At 44.1% G+C, this 21,378-nt stretch overlaps 1 protein-coding gene across 1 annotated transcript in view; it reads right to left on the reverse strand.

The window, feature by feature from the left end:
- The window catches only part of CAPN6 (calpain 6), an 87,635-nt gene that overhangs the window by 23,875 nt on the left and 42,382 nt on the right, over nucleotides 1-21,378 (reverse strand). Inside the window, exons 3-6 of the mRNA XM_077285163.1 lie at nucleotides 12,255-12,386; nucleotides 11,899-12,107; nucleotides 11,339-11,531; nucleotides 1,114-1,307 (exon numbers count right to left, since the gene is read on the reverse strand). Of these exons, the coding sequence (XP_077141278.1) occupies nucleotides 1,114-1,307; nucleotides 11,339-11,531; nucleotides 11,899-12,107; nucleotides 12,255-12,386 (728 nt within the window). The remainder of the gene's footprint in view (nucleotides 1-1,113; nucleotides 1,308-11,338; nucleotides 11,532-11,898; nucleotides 12,108-12,254; nucleotides 12,387-21,378) is intronic.

Consider the following 21,378-nt stretch of genomic DNA (forward strand, 5'->3'; position numbering starts at 1 on the left):
CTTCGCAAGGTATAAAGTTTTCTGTATCTCTTGGCAGGACTCCAAGATTGTGACATCTGTCTGAAATAAAGTTATATACCGTACATCTACTTCTCAGTTCCCCATCCTAGCATTAGTCAGTACTATATTCTACCACCTGCTATGCTGCAATTGCCAGGTCACTAGCAGTGGTTTATGGAGTACTGTATGCAATGCCGGACTGAAGAGCCAATGGCCCACCAATAACACTGACTCTGGCGGGCCCACTGCTCAGCAAATGTCCCATTACCCTCATTCACAAGTTTGCCTATGTTTCTATATAATGATAAACGGAGTAGTTTGTTAAAAGGAATCTGTCACCCCATTTCTCGACTATAAGCTGCGGCCACCGCCATCAGGGGCTTATCTACATCATTCTGTAATGCTGTAAATAAGCCCCCGATGTATTCTGAAAGATAAGAAAAACAAGTTAGATTATACTCACTCAGGGGTGGTCCTGATGCAGTCCGCGTCCGATGGGCATCGCAGTCTGGCGCCCCCCATCTTCATGCGATGACATCCACTTTGCTTCCTGCTGTGGCTCCAGCGCAGGCGTACTTTATCTGCCCTGTTGAGGGCAGAGCAAAGTACTGCAGTGCGCAGGTGTCTGGAAAGGTCAGAGAGGCCCGGCGCCTGTGCACTGCAGTACTTTGCTCTGCCCTCAACAGGGCAGATAAAGTACCCCTGCGCCGGAGCTGCAACAGGAAGCAAAGAGGGTGACATCGTATGAAGATGGGAGGCCCCGGACCGCGACGCCCATCGGACCGGACCGCATCGGGACCGCCCCGGGTGAGTATAATCTAACTTGTTTTTCTTATCTTTCAGGTTACATCGGGGGCTTATCTACAGCATTACAGAATGCTGTAGATAAGCCCCTGATGGCGGTGGCCATAGCTTATAGATGAAAAATGGGGTGACAGATTCCCTTTAAATGAATGATGAGATGCTGCCCTAGTCTGTACATTGTGAAACAAATGTATTGTGCCAACTATAGGTTGAGTGGGGCCCACCTGGGAATTCTCCTGTGGGCCAGTCCAAGCCTGATTAAATGCGGTGCACTATAATAGAAAATCATGCTAATTACATTTTACATACTCATCATGCCATGCGCCTCTCCACTCCCTTTTTCCCCATGGATTCCTCATTCTGATCATGAAAAGTTTGGAGGTCTTTCCAAAGCAAAGGGTCTTCTCTCCCAAAGATACCTTCTTTATGTCTGTCACTGAATATGCATGTCCTTTGATAAGTCCCATTGGAGTCACTGCCTCCATATCTTTGGCAGAGACAGCCTTAGGAGACAGTAGGAAAATATATCAGATCAGCACATGTATAAAGAGCTTACATATCATACCAGCTTTCTATGTATAGTATAACACTTGTCTGTACATATATGAATGTTCTGGATTTTTTTGTCTAACGTCTAAAATTTAAATGCATATTGGTAAATTTGTGCATAAGGAAAACATTAAAGGGGTTGTCTGGTCTTCTAATAAGTCTGCAGTCAGTCACAAGTGACTGCAGACTTCTGAATCCTAAGAGCATTCGGTGCGCACGCTCTTAGCATTTGTGGGTAGTAACGGTCAGAGCGGGTGGTTATATGATCGCAAGTATGCAATATGCTTACATGTGGTCACATGCTCACTACAAGTGCTCGACTCCTCTCAATTCACTTGCATTGAGGGCAGCCAAGTACATCTAGTCAGAATGTGGCTGGAAGTATGCAAATCACACGCTTTGTCCTGAAGCATCTTTTTGCCTTTTCTTCGGAATTTCCTGAATGACTATAGATAATGCCTTCTATAATTATACTATCGAGAAAAGCTGTTACGTGATAAATCATCAAAATCGGCATGAAGTAATTTATTAATTTTATTTCTATAATTCCCTTTTGGAGTTTATCCATTGCACTCTGAAAACAATGGAATATGTACTTGTTATCCAGACTACTCACTAATTTATAATGTGTTATTTTCTCGGTCTCCCATGACAGCACTACGGAGAGAGGGGATCCGCCCTTCAGGGACAGGAAACCTACAGATAAAAGGGCGGTACCTCTCCCTCGCATCAGTTGGTTTCCTGTCCCTGACAGGGAACCTCTCTTCGGACGGTACCTGCATGAAGACCGATGGACCGGGACCGGGCGGTCGAGTTCCGGCAGCGAGGAGGCTCCTGCCGCGGCTTGTCCGGCTCCCGAAGCCGCCACCGCTGGGACCGAGGGGTCCTTCAGGGTGAGCGAGGGGAGAACGCCGCCGAATCAAATGAGGAGGGGCGCTGGATCACCGGAGCTCCTGCGCCGACAAGCGCACACTCCGGGTGTACAAAGATGGCCGCCGCTCCGGAAATGCAGCAGGACTTCCGGGTCATCGCCGCGCGCATGCGCGGTAATATCTTCTCCCTGGGAGCACACAGGAACCGGAAGTGCGGCAGACGCCGGGGGATTGGCGCCGATTACAAAAAGGGAGATTGTGCGCACATGGGGGTCGCACTTTCTCCCTGTAACCATGGAGGACAGCGATCCACAGGAGCTGCAGCCAGGACAGCAGCGCCACACAAAGAGCACCAGGAGTGGATCTAGCAGCCGTTCCACACGGCGTAGCAGATCAGCTGCGAAGACTGATACTCCGTCTCAAGCACCTTCCTTAACAGGCCCGCCCCCTCCAGAACCGGTACCTGCCTCCACATCCGAGTGGTGAGTGATCTTCGTGAATGTACATATTTTATAATGGGGCTCCCTCTTCTCCCTTACTAGGGTAAGAGCCTGGAGAAAAGGAAAAATAGGGTCTGCCCTACCTGCAACAAAGCTTTACCAGTAACCTGGGAGAAAAAGCTTTGCAAATCATGCATCCAGAGCTTACTATGTGAGGAGACCCCCGACTTCGCTTCTGAACTTAAAAATGTAATCAGGACTGAGGTTCAGAATGCCCTTCTATCCTCCAAAAAAGAGGTGAAGAGGGTGAAGGAGTCGGTACATTCCCACTCGGCCCGATCGTCATCCGAAAATGCTGATTCGGACGATTCAAAATCCCCCCTATCCTCTTCTGAGGAAGAGTCTGGCCGACATTGCTTCCCACTAGAAGAAGTGGATTCCTTAGTGAGAGCAGTTAGGGCTACTATGGGGGTGGAGGAACCCAAACCCGACAAAACGGCCCAAGATGTGATGTTTGGAGGTCTGGGACAAAAAAAGAGAAGAACCTTTCCCCTAAATCCTAATGTCCAAACATTAATTAAAAAAGAATGGGAGAAACCGGATAGAAGAAATTCCTCGGTACCCTCCCTTAAAAGAAAATATCCCTTCGAGGATGAGGCTTCCTCTTTCTGGGATAAGGCACCAAAACTAGATGTTGCAGTAGCCAAAGCCTCGAAAAAATTTGCGCTGCCATTCGAGGACATGGGTACCCTCAAAGACCCGTTAGATAAAAAAGCGGATACTTTCCTCAAGGGAGCATGGGAATCAGCTGGGGGTAGCCTGAGACCTGCAGTTGCAGCTACTTGCACCTCCAGATCCCTTATGGTGTGGATCGACCAGCTGGAAAGTCAGATTAAAGACTGGTTACCCAGAAAACAATTGCTGGATTCATTCCCTGCAATGAGAGCAGCAGCAGCGTTCCTGGCGGACTCTGTACGCCTAACATCTAAGGCCGCTGCTCTTTCCAACGCTGCCAGAAGAACCTTGTGGCTAAAGAGCTGGCCGGGAGATCTACAAACAAAATTAAAATTATGTTCTATCCCATGTGAGGGAAATTTTTTATTCGGAGAAACCCTGGATGACATCCTCCAAAAGGCGGGAGATAAGAAGAAGGGGTTTCCAAATCTGGGTCCGACTCCATTTAAACAGTCTTTTCGGAACCGCAGATTTTTTCGCCGTAGACCCCCCAGAGAGCAGAATAAGTGGGAAGAAGGAAGGAGAAGGGATAGGGGTTACCTCTTTGGCAACACCTCCCGTGATAAAAAGTTCTCCAAATGACATTTACCCTCCGGTGGGAGGAAGGCTGACATCATTCCTTCCCACCTGGGAAAAAATTTCCAACAACATCTGGATCTTAAATATCATACGGTATGGTCTAAAAATAGATTTTGTCTCTTTCCCTCCCCGGAATTATGTAACAACAAAAACAAGATCTTCGGCTGCAGAACAAACTGCATTAGAGGAGGAAATTATGTCCCTATTACAAAAATCAGTGATTCGGGAAATATCTCCTCAGGAGATAGGGGAAGGTTTTTTCTCCCCTCTATTTTTAGTACCAAAGCCCGACGGGTCCTTTCGGACGATCATAAATCTAAAAAACCTAAGCAGATACGTCGTAAATTACAAATTCAAAATGGAGACAATAAGGTCCACTATAAAGATTCTCTTCCCGAACTGCTACATGGTCGTAATAGATCTAACCGACGCATACTACCATGTGCCCATCCACAACCAATCCCAAAAATTCCTCAGGATGGCAGTCTCCATAAAGGGTCAAATAAGGTTTTTTCAATACAAAGCTCTTCCATTCGAGATTTCAATAGCCCCACGTATATTTACGAAAATAATAGCGGAAATGATGGCCCACGTGAGGGAACAAGATATACTAATAATCCCTTACCTGGACGACTTTCTTATCGCAAGCAACTCAGCACAAAGTTGTAGGGAAAAGAGAGACCAAGTGATGACCATCCTGACGGACTTGGGATGGCTTATAAATGTAAAAAAATCGAAATTGGAACCCTGTCAAGTACAAGAGTTCCTAGGACTGACATTAGACTCTCGGGTCCAAGAATGCCGACTTCCGGGTCCCAAAAAAGACAACATATTGTCCATGATAGCGCGAACGTTACACAATCCCTCAATGACTCTAAGGAGAGCAATGTCGCTTCTGGGCTCCCTGTCCTCATGCCTACCAGCGATACCCTTCGCACAATTTCACACAAGAGAGCTTCAGTGGCACATCCTGGAATGGCAATTGTTACTAAAAAACAAATTAGAAAACCGGCTCATCCTAGATTCATCAGTTATTCATTCCCTTCTTTGGTGGGGAAAAGACCAAAACCTGTCAAAGGGAGTCCCTTGGGTTCCAAATATCTCTCGGATAATAACAACCGATGCGAGCCCCAGAGGGTGGGGGGCCCACCTGGGGGACAAAGTAGCTCAGGGAAATTGGTCAGATCAAAAACTATTAGCATCCTCAAACCAAAAAGAACTTTGGGCGGTATATCATGCTCTTCTATTTTTCCTAGCCGACATTCAGGGACACCATGTCCGTATTCTTTCAGACAACAAAGTGACTGTAGCCTATATAAACCACCAGGGGGGAACAAGGTCTCGTTCACTGATGAGTTCTTCAGCCAAAATTATCAAGCTGGCGGAAGAAAACTTACTATCCCTCTCGGCACTACACATCCAGGGTTCAAACAACGAAAGGGCAGATTACCTGAGCCGGACTCAGTTGAAACAAGGCGAGTGGTCCCTAAACCAATCCATCTACAATCAGATCACAAAAATGTGGGGGACACCAACAATAGACCTGTTCGCCAATTGCAAAAACAAAAAAGTAGGCAAATTTTGTTCTCTAAGCCCAGAAGGGAATCCCCAGGCTCTGGATGCTTTTCTGATTCCATGGACACACAAACTGGCATACGCCTTTCCGCCAACCATTCTGATTCCGGCAGTCATTCGGAAGGTCAGAGAGGACAAAACAAAAATGATCCTTATTGCCCCATTCTGGCCAAAAAGGGCATGGTTTTCCTGGCTAAGGATACTATCGATATCAGACCCGTGGGTTCTACCGGATATGCCAGACCTTCTACATCAAGGACCAATCTTCCACCCACAGGAGTCGAACCTCCATTTGACAGCCTGGTTTTTGAACGGGGACTGTTAAGAGAAAGGGGTTTCTCGGATAACTTAGTGGCTACGCTGTTAAAAAGTAGAAAACCCATCACTACTAAAATATATGGGAAAACATGGAGGAAATTCCTATCTGTCTCCAAGGTAAAGATACAGGACGGGCCTTCAATCCCTAAAATCCTTGAGTTCCTACAAAAAGGTCTGGAGCAGGGGTTGGCAGTCAGTACTCTTAAGGTACAAATAGCAGCTTTAGGAGCTCTATATAACCAAAACATTGCAGCTAACCCTTGGATAATAAGATTTATCAAGGCGGTTACAAGATCAAAACCCTTAGTTATTCAAAAGATACCCTCATGGGACCTAAATTTAGTCCTTTCAGCATTAACGGGCCCTCCATTTGAACCTATACAAACGATTCCCATAAAAACATTATCACTCAAAACTATTCTCTTAGTAGCATTAACATCTGCGCGCAGAATAAGTGACATTCAAGCCCTCTCCTCTAATCCACCTTTCACTAAGATCTTGGATGATAGAGTCACTCTTAGACCCGACCCAGCCTATTTGCCAAAAATGGCATCAAAATTTCATAGGTCACAAGAAGTATCCCTGCCATCTTTCTGTCCAAACCCGAAAAACGAGAAAGAACTAAACTTCCATAATCTAGACGTTAGAAGATGCCTAGTCCAATACCTAGATTCCACCAGGGAGTATAGGAAGGAAGGCTCTTTGTTTGTCTGTTTTCAGGGTCCCAGAAAAGGATTCCGGGCATCCAAGGGGACTTTAGCCAGATGGATTAAGGAGGCAATAGCCTTGGCATATTCATCCTCGGGGAATACAATCCCGGATGGTATAAAAGCGCATTCCACAAGAGCAGTAGCTACCTCATGGGCTGAGAGGTCAGAGGTATCAATAGAGCAAATCTGTAAGGCGGCCACCTGGTCATCACCATCAACCTTTTTTAGGCACTATAGACTAAATCTAGCCTCTGTATCTGATTTAACCTTCGGACGAAGGGTCCTTGAGGCGGTGGTCCCTCCCTAAGCTTAATCTCTGCAATTCTCTCCGTAGTGCTGTCATGGGAGACCGAGAAAGTCATAGTTACTCACCGTTAACGGTGTTTCTTGAAGCCCATGACAGCACCTGCTTATTCCCTCCCATCACGAGTGCGGTGAGCACCTTTTTAAATATAATTTATATAATTTATATGATGTATATACTATAGATTTAGGCACGGGGTTCCTCTATTAAGAAATGTTATAAAATAATGTTCTCTCTGTTGCAACTAACCTGGAGGTCCTCTGATGCTCTGTAAACCAACTGATGCGAGGGAGAGGTACCGCCCTTTTATCTGTAGGTTTCCTGTCCCTGAAGGGCGGATCCCCTCTCTCCGTAGTGCTGTCATGGGCTCCGAGAAACACCGTTAACGGTGAGTAACTATGACTTTCTCAGTCACCCATGACAGCACCACCAGAGAGAGGGGATCCGCCCTTCAGGGACAGGAAACCTACAGGATAAAAGGGCGGTACCTCTCCCCTGCATCAGTTTGGTTTCCTGTCCCTGACTGGGAACCTTCTAGGACGGTATCGGCCCGCAGAATAAGGCCATGTTCACACTTTGCGGCGTCCCTCTGCGGGTTCTCCCGCAGCGGATTTGATAAATCTGCAGGGCAAAACCGCTGCGGTTATCCCTGCAGATTTATCGCGGTTTGTTCCGCGGTTTCCGCTGCGGGTTTCCGCCTATACTATTGATGCTGCATATGCAGCATCAATAGTATTGTTAAAAATAATAAAAATTGGTTATACTCACCCTCTGATGTCCCGATCTCCTCGGCGCTGCACCCGGTGCTCTGGTTCCAAAGATGCTGAGCGAGAAGGACCCTTCGTGACGTCACTGTCATGTGACCGCGACGTCACCGCAGGTCCTGTTCGCACAGCAACTCTGACCGGACGGCCGCGTGCAGCGCTGAGAGGTGAGTATATCATGATTTTTTATTTTTATTCTTTTTTTTTTACCCCAAATATGGTTCCCAGGGCCTGGAGGAGAGTCTCCTCTCCTCCACCCCGGGTACCACCCGCACATTAGCCGCTTACTTCCCGCAACGTGGGCACAGCCCCATGCGTGGAAGTAAGCGGTTCAATGCATTCCTATGGGTGCAGAATCGCAGCGATTCTGCACAAAGAAGTGACATGCTGCGGGTTTTAAACCGCTGCGTTTCCGCACGGTTTTTCCCGCAGCATGTGCACAGCGGTTTGTGGTTTCTATAGGGTTTACATGTAAATGGAAACGCTATGGAAACTGCTGCGGACCCGCAGCATCAAAATCGCGGCGGTTCCGTGGTAAAAACCGCAAAGTGTGAACATGGCCTAAGTGTTCTCCAAGCCTTATCTGCAAACCCTCCCTTTACACAGATCCTGGATGATAAGGTTGTACTAAAAACAGACCCTGCCTATCTACCAAAAATTGCATCCACATTCCATAGGTCTCAGGAAATAATCCTTCCTTCCTTCTGTCCAGACCCTAGAAATAAGAAAGAAGAAAAATTCCACACATTAGATGTGAGAAGGTGTCTAGTTCAATATATTAAATCCACCCAGCAGCATAGGAAGGAAGGGTCTCTTTTTATCTGCTTCCAGGGACCCAGGAAAGGACTCAGGGCTTCTAAAGGCACTATAGCACGTTGGATAACAGATGCGATAACCTTGGCGTACTCGTCTACCGGGAACGTAGTTCCAGAGGGTCTGAAGGCCCACTCTACGCCCACTCTACAAGGGCTATGGCGACCACCTGGGCCAAAAGGTCGGAGGAACCATTAGATCAGATTTGTAAGGCGGCCACCTGGTCATCACCTTCAACCTTTTTTAGACACTACCGCTTAGACCTAGCCTCTTCATCTGACCTAACCTTCGGAAGAAGGGTTCTGCAGGCTGTGGTCCCTCCCTAAGCAATAATCTCTGAAATTCTCTCTGGTAGTGCTGTCATGGGCGACTGAAAAAAGTGTAGTTACTCACCGATAACGGTGTTTCTCAGAGCCCATGACAGCACCTGCTTATTCTCCCCCATCATGTGTGCGGTGAGCACATTCTTTTGTATAAAATGTGTTTTTTCTATATAGACACGGTGTTCACTCGTTAAGCAATATGATAAAGTTGTATATTTTTTTTGTTGTTGTGACTAACCTGGAGGACCTCCGATGCTCTGTAAACAAAACTGATGCAGGGGAGAGGTACCGCCCTTTTATCCTGTAGGTTTCCTGTCCCTGAAGGGCGGATCCCCTCTCTCTGGTGGTGCTGTCATGGGCTCTGAGAAACAGTTTCGGTGAGTAACCGCTTTTTTTTAGTCTGTCTCATACTTTGTTATTCCTGGTATTAGCGTAGAGCTGCATAACATCTACCCTGAATTTCAGCTTTCTATGACATTTTCTGTAGATCTAAGCTGCAATATATGTCGGAAAAATAAGATAGCACAGTCATCCTCCTGAGGGTTTGTTCACACAACCGTGTTTTTGGTCCAAGTGCTGTATGTGAAAAAGAACGAACAACACTCGGAGCAATATTATTTTATGAGGCAGTGCAAATGAGCGATTCTTTTTTCAGTGACGAAATCTACGAGGGAAAAAAAAAAATCACAGCATGCACTGGTTTCTTCCGTAAGTCAGGAGTGACTCACCCATTCAAGTCTATGGGTGCGCAAATAAACTATGGGTGTGCAAAAAATCAGCTGCCACAGTAAAGCATCCATTTTTTTTATGGATGCTTTGCATTTCTGCAACATAGGAAACTGTAAATCATCTTGTAAATGATTAAAGAGGTCCTCCACTACTTTACCATTGATAGCCTGTCCCAAGGATAAGTCTTCAATGTTTGATCGGTCAAGGTTTGACTCCCGACAAACCCCCCCCCCCCCCCCCTGCCGATCAGCTGTTATCTGTGTTGGCGGTGGCAGCCACAGGCCAGAGGTACTCACTTGTGAAACTGGCCATCTTCTGATAGCGGCCGCCACAGGGTTCTGGACACCTGCCTCCTATTGATCCAAGCCTCAGCCACTAGCAGAAGTACTAATGTAATAAGCAGGTACTGGGATGCAGTAACACAAATGCTGCAGAACAGAGTTCAACTATATTTAATCTCTTAACCGTAAGGATCTCCTCCCAGGGAGATAACAGGCAAAAAAGGAAATGCAACAGTTAAACGTTATAACAAGTGGTAAAGTAGACAGTCTTTAGTTAAGTTTCACTTATCGTGGCTTCACAGCTCTTCATTTGCTGGAGGTCCCAAGGGTAGTGGAACGACGGCAGTGGACGACGTGGCGTCTTCAGGCGTTTCCACCCTATATACAATCCTACTTCTGGCAGCAGTGGGTGGTTTCCGATTTTGCCCGCTAAGCCCCTAGTCCATATAACTGAGGAGCAAAAGGATAAAGCTCTCTGCAAAGTTCAACTCGACACGTGTCTCTCTGGGCAGCCGCCGGTACCCGAATGGCTGCTCTGCACAGCTTTGCACGGCGTGCGCTCATCTGTGTGCCAGCCGTCACCCGGACGTCCATGCTGCAATGCTCTGCCTGGTGCGGGTTACCCTGCGCGCCCGCTGATATTGATAAATCCTGCATGCAGTCGCCCTGTCTGTATGCTGCGGCCTATTGTACCCCTCACTGCAGCTGCGATCCGCACCTGCCTAGCTCTCTGGTGGGAAGACCACACTAATTGCGGCGCAATGCATTTTACCTCACACTGACTGGCCACGCCCACTTCAGCCTGGTTACTGGCTTGCTCTGGCTGCAATCTGGTTCCCCCCCAGAAACAGGAGGTTCGGCCCCAGCAGTTCTGGACCCGATGCTTCAGCAGCCGCGGCCCAGTCCTCCCTTCTACATCTGCACAACCCTGCCGATACCGACAACATCTTTGTTGGCAGGGTTGTCAGGTGTCTGACTCTGACCAATCAGACATTGATGACCCTCAGGATAGGTCATCAGTGCTAAAGTAGTGGACAACCTCTTTCAATAGCTGCTGCAAAAATCGGATTGTATACGGACAGCACACAGTGAGAAAAAAAATCGTCAGAATTTTCTGAGTGAAACCTTTAATGATTTTTTATACGCTTGCGTGAACCTATCCTAATTCTGAGAATTGGAGTGTCCAGCCCATAGAAACAACTGCACATATAAACCATCAGTAAAGTCTATAGGAAGTACAGTGACAGTACTAAGCTTGTATCTGCTATGTAAAACAGCAAAATATCACTACGCTGCACATTTGTGTTCTACCTACTGATGGACTGGGCCTGAAGCTCCTGAAATATTATGGTCTAGATTTGTTTATACTCTTTATGTAATCTTTGGAAACTTGGTATTCTACTTAATAAATAACCTGCAGTAAAGAGCTCCTCAAATTGTCCTCCCCAACATGGGAAAAAAAGAGCTTACTATAATAGGACTTGGGTATCAAAAGTTGTTATAATGCTGCTGTCACTACAAACATTTCAGTCATTGCAATACCTTCAGGTGACAGCAGATAAGTCCTCCTCTTTTATAAACTTTCAAAAGTTCTTCAAACAACTTTGTTTGTTCACTTATATTAACTTTGTATTTGCCATCTGATAAATCAATGCTTTCCGCAACTGCTCCTGTAAAATCCACTATGGCATCTGCTGTGCTGCCACCATCAAGAGCTTCATATGATCCGGCCAACCTGCAGAGAAACATAAATCAGGGGTCAATATTTCACAATGGCCTAATAGCAGAAGTAGTGGGTTCATTACCAAAAATTAGCTTCCATACTGAGCTACAAGTAGTGAGTTCCTTTCCTAAAATTAGCTTTGATACTGAGCCAGACTGATTAGAGGGCTAATGTGAAAAGGGTTACAGACCTAATCCAAATGAAGGAGCGCAATGATGCACAATTTATGTAAATTTGGTACAATAACTAAATGATGGATTTCATCTGCCAAAGCCAGAGTTGTTACAGAAAGAAATGTAGCATTAGGAATCTTTTTGGCTTTCAGAAGAACCCTGGATCTACTTCAGCATTCACATAGTGAGATATAGAAGGTTCTCACTTGGCATACGCCTTCTCCAGTAGAGCACACCAGAATTCATTCTTCACATTAGAATGGCAGTAGATCAAATTTCCGTCTTCGCTTGGCAAACGATCATCAATGACAACATCGACCCAGTCTCCCAAACACCAGAACTGGAAATGGAAAATTCCTGAATATCTGTGTGGTCTTTTTGGATCCCATTCCTGTTTATTCCACTCTGGAATAACCTACGGTACAAGTACAAATTAGCTATGTAACAGTAAAATAACAAAATGATTAAATAACAAAAGATTGACCTTGTCTGCAAAGTAAATGTGGCATATCTTGTGTTTATATCTAGACATTTAGATGGACAGTACATGTATTATTGGTACCTTTTTCCAAAGAGTCTTTCTCAGAGCAAGACAGGAGCAAGCGGCCACAAACCAGCAGTTTCCCAGCTTGCCTTGATGCAAATCATGATGGCTGATCCCATCTACAAACAGGTGAGGGTCATCGCAGAGTTCCTTTAAATAAAGACAATATCATTAAGGATATACTGAAAGCAGTTATAATCAAACGTATCCAAACAAAAAGCATATTTAGAAAATAAAGTAAGCAAATTAGAACAATTACTAAAGATTACTAAATGAGCAACACGTAATGAAGGACACTCCACAATATATGAATCCTATAAGAGACTTGGAGTCAAAGAAAGTCCCAAAAAAATTCACATAAAAATATAACAAAGTTTGTTACACAGAAGAAAATCACAAAAACATGATAATACAAATGTAGGGAATAAAAAGTACAACAGAAAAAAGGTGATGGCATAGGATGTCACAAAAAGGCAATCTCACACAGAAAAGTGTAGGGCATAGGTAAGTGGGAATGACCTAGTATCCCTCTCGACAGGGTATGCCAAGAATCTAATATACATGATAAAAGGAAATAGACCTAGGGATAGCAGTGTTGACCTGTTGAGAGGTCTCATAGTAGTATTAGGTACATACTGCACGCAACTTATATTAACCCAGTAAGAAAATATATAAGGAAGGGAAATATAAACCACATGAGTGAAGATGGTAAATAGGGGATTAAGTCATGACGTGGTCATCTTACCCATAGTAACCCTTGTGAGAGAGCACAACAAAAGGGCAGCCCCCCCAAGGAAGCCCATGCAAAATGAACGTTATCTTTTTATATTTTAGTGGTTACAAATAAATTCTAACCTTTTGTGGGACAAAAATTGTCACCATTTTCTGAGACCTTTTTTCTTTGACCATGGAGCTGGGCGAGGGCTTGCTTTTTTGTGTGTACAGCTAATGTTTTTATTGATATCATTGGGGTACATACTGTATGACATTGTTTCATCATTTATTGCATTTCTTTTTAGTGAAATGTAATGATCGAAAAATGGCAGTTTTGGGATTTGATTTTCTGTTTCCTTTGCAGTTTAAATACTGTTCTATTTTGATGGGATCAGACTTTTTCGGGTATAATGTTTATTTTTTCATTTTTTTAATGTTGAATGGGGAAAAGGGGGATGATTTAAACTCTTATTTACTTTTACTTTTTAAACTTTTAATTTTTTATTTTTTAGTATCCCTAGGGGATTTGAACCAATTGTCTGATCGTATAAAATGCAATATCACATTGTATTTACAGCTCTGCTATGAAACCCATCCTGTGGCTCTGCTTCACAGGCAAATGGCAGCCACATGAGCTTTCAGCAGACCCCCAGCCACCATGGGAGCCCATCGGCTACCCATGATCACATAATTTGAGTGCTGTGGTCAGTGATTGACAGTGGCTTCTAAATGGTTAACAGTAGTGATTAGAGTTCAGCTCCGGCCACTGCTGTAACTGATTGATGCAAGCTATGTAACACAGCCGACATTTACCATGTATAAAATGGGCTCAGCTCCTGAGCCCGCTCCATAAACCTCCACAGCGATCGGTGATGAACCTGGATATCACAAGTCAATAAGAGGTAAACTGAATGTTGATTTCCTAATCAAAGATCATAATCTACAAATTCTAGATTAACACTAGCATCATGTTTTGCAAACAGCGAAGTGAGTTGGACATTTTTTCCTTTCCCTTTTCTTTTTTTACTAATGTGAACGTTGCTGTGGAGAAGGAACCTTGTGCAGGAACCAACTACCCATGGAGAGGAAGGATAAGTCAACTTGGTTTAGGTACCCTAGTATGTAGACTGGTATCTCATATCAAAACTGTCCAACAGAATCAAAAGATCAATTTATACTGGTGACTTTTGGAAAAAATAGATATTTTGAGGCACCTATCGCTAAATCTTTTATTGCTTGATTACTACAGAATCAAAAGACAAGAAAAGGGGGCAAATAAAATAAAAATAATATACAAAATGTGTCATGTTGATAAAAAAGAAGACTGTGCTTTTGCTTAACCGCTGACCTGATCAGTGGAGATCCCAGTGGAAGGACTTCCGTCAATCATGAGATTATCACCTATCCCATAGGTAAGTGATTATGTTTAATTCTTAGCACAATAACTTTTATTTATTATATTTATTTCTGCACAACTATTAGTCTTGACTTGATTAATGGTTAATACCATAGTTAACAAACTGGTTAGGTTACTGGTGGTGGCCTAGTGGCAGAGCAGTGTACATATAAAGTAATCTTGTGTTATTTAAGCAATGTCTTAAACTGTTTATGGAGGCTGGTGTTCCATTTTGCTGAAATAAAACTCCCACTTCCCTACTTTGTTTCAGATGCTGTATAGGTAAATTGATAAAAGGATGCCTGCCTGCAGCAGGTAGCGCCCATCACAGGGATTTATACAGATCCCATTGAAGTAAATTTACATGCAGTGCCACGATGGCAGAAATACACATCTGTGGAGACTTTGTTGGAGATTCCATCAAAATGAAGATCACCAAAACCCAAAATGCTTCAATTTAAGTCAATAGATTCCACCAAGCAGGAATGGCATCTGACGGATGGACCGATAAAACAAAACATGGCTTGCATGATGAATAGAAGCCACAGCACAAGTGTGAACATAGCCTGACTCCATATTTTTTTTTTCTACTCTGCTCAGAGATGGCACTGAATGTATTTGATATATTTCTGTACGCTGGGAAAAAAAGTATGCAGAGTATACTGCTTAACAATAGGCTCTATTTCCTATAGAAACATTTAGGAATTGAAGGCATTTATGGGATAGTCACACTTCACAATATTATTTTTACTGATTTGGCAGCTAATAACACAGCAGCTAGACATAATGTGTCCATCCGTATTCCTCATGTCACAATTTATTCCCTAATTCTCTAGATGCTATCTTCTGGACCTTTCTGGATGTACTTAGTGGTTATTTTGTACTAATCGCTGGATATCGCATTCCTGCTCTTACCTTGTACCGTGTAATACGCTTTCTGTTCCTTCGTGTATTATAATGCTATCCTGTATAGGGTATCGCTCTTGTCACTTCGCTTCAGTGCTCACAAGGTTACATTTGTTGATGATTTCAGTTTTCCACCGTTCTCTTCCCCTTACAACTTTGCCTGTCAACTTTCTTTTTCTGCTCCATTTAATTTACACAGCGGGCAGAGTGCAATACGCATCTCTCTCTTAGTGATCTGTTGTGTTGGCTGTCAATTAAATCTGCATCAATGAATCTGATTGGCCTTTTCCGTAGTCCTGTGTATGGCCGGATGTTGCAGTTACTCTTTTCAGGTCACTTCTCTTACAATAATAACATGTCATGTTTGTTCTTAGTAATATACAGTGTGATATGTCCATAAGATAGGTAATCAATATAATATCACGGGGGGTACGACAACGGGCACCCCCACCATCTGCAGGTATCGGGAGATTGTGGGCGTGCTATATGTCAGACCTCCACGACACCAGATAAGTTATAGATATATTAGTCCCAGACAACCCATTTGGTCTTCTCTAAGTTACGTAGACTCGTCGGTGGCATTCGAGAAATGCATAGTTTTGGTTTTTTTTCAAATTCCATGCTATTTCTGTTGACTGGTGGCAGGTTTTATTGTGGCTCTACCCCATTGACATCAGTGGAGCGGAGATTAAATACCATACAGAACGTATAGAGAAATGGGACTGTTTCTAAATTAAAGCTGCCATGCTTTTTCATTGCTTTGCAACCCTTACAAAATGTTAAACCCATGACGCACCTTCTATATCAATATCAGTAACGTTGATTGACGATCAAATTTGGGCTTACATGCCCAACGTTCCCAAGCTGAACGAGTTATCTCGGGAAGACGACTGGACGCTATAGGAGAGGGCTTGGTACTTTTCTATGAGCAAAAATGGTGGATCCAGCAGTTCCATGTATTACATGATGTAACAGGCACAAGTCCATCAAGATCAAGATATTTCTGAAGAATTATACAATACTAAATGGTAGCCGGATTCTAACGCATCGGGTATTCTAGAATATGTATGTAGTTTATTTATGAAGATTTTAGAATAATACATTGAATACACAGGATTCGGCCGGACGGCGCCTGTCGCTGATTGTTCGCGGCCGGCCATGTAGTATATAACAGCCCACGTAGTAAATAGCACAGTCACGTAGTATATTGCAAAACCACGTAGTATATTGCAAAGCCACGTAGTATATAGCACAGCAACGTAGTATATAGCACAGCCCACGGAGTATATAACAGCCCACGGAATATATAGCACAGCCACGTAGTACATAACACAGCCCACGGAGTATATAGCTCAGCCATGTAGTATATAGCACAGCCACGTAGTTTATAACAGCCCACGTAGCATATAACACAGCTCACGTAGTATATAACAGCCCACGCATGCAGTGTATAACACAGCCCACGTAGTGTATAACACAGGCCACATAGTGTATAACAGGCCACATAGTGTATAACACAGCCCACGTAGTATATAGCACAGCCCACGTAGTATATAGCACAGCCCACGTAGTATATAGCACAGCCCATGTAGTATATTGCACAGCTCACATAGTATATTGCACAGGCCACATAGTATATTGCACAGCCCACGTAGTATATAGCACAGCCCACGTAGTTCATTGCACAGCCCACGTAGTTCATTGCACAGCCCACGTAGTATATAGCACAGGCCACATAGTGTATAACACAGCCCACGTAGTACATTGCACAGCCCACATAGTATATTGCACAGCCCACGTAGTATATTGCACAGCCCACATAGTATATAGCACATCCCACGTAGTATATTGCACAGCCCACATAGTATATTGCACAGCCCATGCAGTACATTGCACAGCCCACGTAGTATATTGCACAGCCCACGTAGTGTATAACACAGCCCACATAGTACATTGCACAGCCCACGCAGTATATTGCACAGCCCACATAGTGTATTCCACAGCCCACGTAGTATATTGCACAGCCCACATACTACGTGGGCTGTGCAATATACTACGTGGGCTGTGGAATACACTATGTGGGCTGTGCAATATACTGCGTGGGCTGTGCAATGTACTATGTGGGCTGTGTTATACACTACGTGGGCTGTGCAATATACTATGTGGGCTGTGCAATGTACTGCATGGGCTGTGCAATATACTATGTGGGCTGTGCAATATACTATGTGGGCTGTGCAATATACTACGTGGGATGTGCTATATACTACGTGGGCTGTGCAATATACTACGTGGGCTGTGCAATATACTATATTGCACAGCCCACGTAGTATATAGCAATGTGGGCATCATATCCCTGTTAAAAAAAAGAATTAAAATAAAAAATAGTTATATACTCACCTTCCGTTGGCCCCGGATCCAGGCGAAGCGGATACAGACGCTCCTCGTGCGCTCCAGTCCCAAGAGTGCATTGCGGTCTCGCGAGACCGCAATGCATGGAGCGTCACGGGGAGCGGGAAAGGCCGGTTCTGGATCAGAGGGGCCGACGGACAGTGAGTATATAACGATTTTTTATTTTTTTTATTATTTTTAACATTAGATCTTTTAACTATTGATGCCGCATAGGCAGCATCAATAGTAAAAAGTTGGTCACACAGGGTTAATAGCAGCGGTAACGGAGTGCGCTACCCGCGGCATAACGCGGTCCATTACCGCTGCCATTAACCCTGTGTGAGCGGTGACTGGAGGGGATTATGGAGCGGGCGCTGACTGTGGGGAGGAAGGAGCAGCCATTTTGCCGCCGTACTGTGCCCGTCGCTGATTGGTCGCGGCAAAACGGCCACGACCAATCAGCGACTTGAATTTCAATGACAGACAGAGGCCGCCACCAATGAATATCCGTGACAGATACAGGCAGACAGAAAGACGGAAGTGACCCTTAGACAATTATATAGTAGATTAATTGCTAGATGAATTCTAATCATAAGTACTACTTTATTGAAACAATCTTTAATCCTTTTTTTAATGCTTTTATAGTATCCGCCAATACCACTCCATTCATTCAAATGATCACCATATAATGTTACATTTCCTTACCTATGACTTAGAGAAACAAAACATTAGAGATAATGGTTTTATGTATAATCTTCCATATATAACAAATGATGTATAAACAGTGCAATAAATTAGACTTTCAGCAGACGTTTTACTCTACCCTGATGATATGTGAAATCTATTCTGCATTGCTGAAAACAATCTTTTTTCCCCTGTACTGCCCATTTCTGAAGGTATATTAGATAGATTCAGTATACCTATAGACCATGCTTGGGAATAGACAGTCGTTAGTGCTGACTAACATGGACAGTACTAAATCACCTTTGATCTGATTGTAAATACCAGATTAGTAAAGTAAATATGAAATACTGCTCATGAATTGCGTTGTTTCTCTCTTTTACTGTCCGGATTCCATTTATTAGTGATGGCATTAAAAACATAGAAGAAAAAAGGCATCAGTATTTACCAAGACAGGTCAGTAAACTAATGCACTAATTTAAAGGGAACCTGTCACCTCAGAAAAAAAAAATATTTACCTGCAGATATAGTGTAAATCTGCAGGTAAATAGCATTCCAATGCTGACTGCTGCATTACTGAAAGTGCAGCTACTGGGAGAAAATTAACTTGTTTCCTACAGGGAGCTGCCGGCTTTCAGTCATAGTGGTGTGCATGAAGCAATGATTTAGTGCTCAGTATAGTGTGATTGGCGTTACTGTAATGGACAGCTCACTCTGCACAGATGTGCTGCAGAGTGAGATTTTCATCAAAGTGCCAGGGGGCACAGTCGCTGTGAGCGATAACTGTAACCACTTTCGTGTACACCCCATGACTGAAAGCTGGCGGATGCTGGGAGGAAACAAGCTAATTATCTCTTCGCTACATCAGTAAGAGCTCATGTAGACATCCGTGCATAAGGGATCTCACAGGAAAAGGGGGTCATCGACTTCCCTCACCTCAGGGGAGGGGAGAGAAGTACCCGGCTGGGATCGGCTCTTTGGTGCCACCACTTGCCTCAGGTCAGTCAGGGAACTGCACTGAGGGCAAATAGTCACCGGAAAGGCTTCCCTGATAGGTACGAGTTAGTGAGGCGCTCCCAGTGAGGGGGAATATATATCACCAGTTATCACCAGTCCAGCCTGGGGATATATATCTAAACTTCCCGGCCATCACTGCCAGAGCTCCTCACAAAACATTACGGCATTCTGCCACCAGTTCCTCATTTAAAATAAGCCCCATCCGACAGCAGGCTTATATCTGGTCAGGAACCAACCCTGCGGTAGCGTATAATATAACCAACGGAGCGTGCGGACGTAGGGATTCGTGGATCGAGATAAAAGAGCAGCCCAAGATTAATTTTATATTTAATCACCGAGGAGGCGCACTAGAAAATACATACATACATACATACATACATACATACATACAAGAGTAAATATATACAGTCAGGAGTGTAGTACAAGGATAGGGTATAGATAGGTTGCAATTACCATGTTATGTAGCATGTGACCACAGGGAGGCGCTGATGGATCACAGGTCCAAATCTTAGTTACAGGCTTTCCGGGCTGCGTCAGCAAACGTATCCTTCGGCCATCAAAAAACCCAGTCCAAAATGAGGGGCTGCCTTATAGCTCCTAGATTACTACCTCCCACATCTGCTCCCACCCCTGGGTGGTGCACCCTCTCCTCCCATGTCTGACAATATGATTTTCTGCCTAGAACTGTGGCTGGCCCATAGCTTTGCGCCCGAAGCTCTGATTGGATTGATTGTACCAAAACTGGATTCTGCTGGATTTTATCTGCGCATAGAGACTAAATATGACTACCATATGTAACTACTGCTAGCTATTCTTTATAACTCAATAATCCAGAGCGCTACAGGTGGCTAAATAATATGGGCGCGTGGGGAAAGGAACGCAGATTCGGAATATGTGCTCGGCTCATCTTAGAGATATTGCATTTTGATCTTATAGGTCATTTTCCAGATTCCATACCTGATAGCCTTGCTGTGCCATGTGCTTGGTCACACAAAGAGGTTCAGGTTGCTATAGCTGCAGAAGAGTTCACACCCTTGTGTTAACAGCTTCAAAAGAGCTTGTTCTAGCTCTTTTAATTAAAAGAAAACAATGAGTCTGTGGAATCCCAATGGTGGTGGCACATTTCAGGAGTGGAAGGTGATGTCATGAACTTAAAATCCAAAATGGATTCTCCCTCGTCCCTAGTACCGTGGATCTGTTTCCCTACAGGCGCATGACTACTTCAAACAGTTAGGTCCATATATATTTGGACAGACAACATTTTTCTAATTTTGGTTATAGACATTACCACAATGAATTTTAACCAAAACAATTCAGATGCAGTTGAAGTTCAGACTTTCAGCTTTCATTTGAGGGTATCCACATTAAAATTGGATGAAGGGTTTAGGAATTTCAGCTCCTTAACATGTGCCACCCTGTTTTTAAAGGGACCAAAAGTAATTAGACAGATTAAATAATTTTAAATAAAATGTTAATTTTTAGTACTTGGTTGAAAACCCTTTGTTGGCAAAGACTGCTTGAAGTCTTGAACTCATGGACATCACCAGACACTGTGTTTCCTCCTTTTTGATGCTCTGCCAGGCCTTCACTGCGGTGGTTTTCAGTTGCTGTTTGTTTGTGGGCCTTTCTGTCTGAAGTTTAGTCTTTAACAAGTGAAATGCATGCTCAATTGGGTTGAGATAAGGTGACTGACTTGGCCATTCAAGAATATTGCACTTCTTTGCTTTAATAAACTCCAGGGTTGCTTTGGCTTTATGTTTTGGGTCATTGTCCATCTGTAGTATGAAACGACGACCAATCAGTTTGGCTGCATTTGGCTGGATCTGAGCACACAGTATGTCTCTGAATATCTCAGAATTAATTCGGCTGCTTCTGTCCTGTGTCACATCATCAATAAACACTAGTGACCCAGTGCCACTGAAAGCCATGCATGCCCAAGCCGTCACACTGCCTCCGCCGTGTTTTACAGATGATGTTGTATGCTTTGGATCATGAGCTGTACCACGCCTTCGCTATACTTTTCTCTTTCCATCATTCTGG

This window comes from Ranitomeya variabilis, chromosome 2 (genome assembly GCF_051348905.1).
Source record: "Ranitomeya variabilis isolate aRanVar5 chromosome 2, aRanVar5.hap1, whole genome shotgun sequence".
Classification (NCBI taxonomy): domain Eukaryota; kingdom Metazoa; phylum Chordata; class Amphibia; order Anura; family Dendrobatidae; genus Ranitomeya; species Ranitomeya variabilis.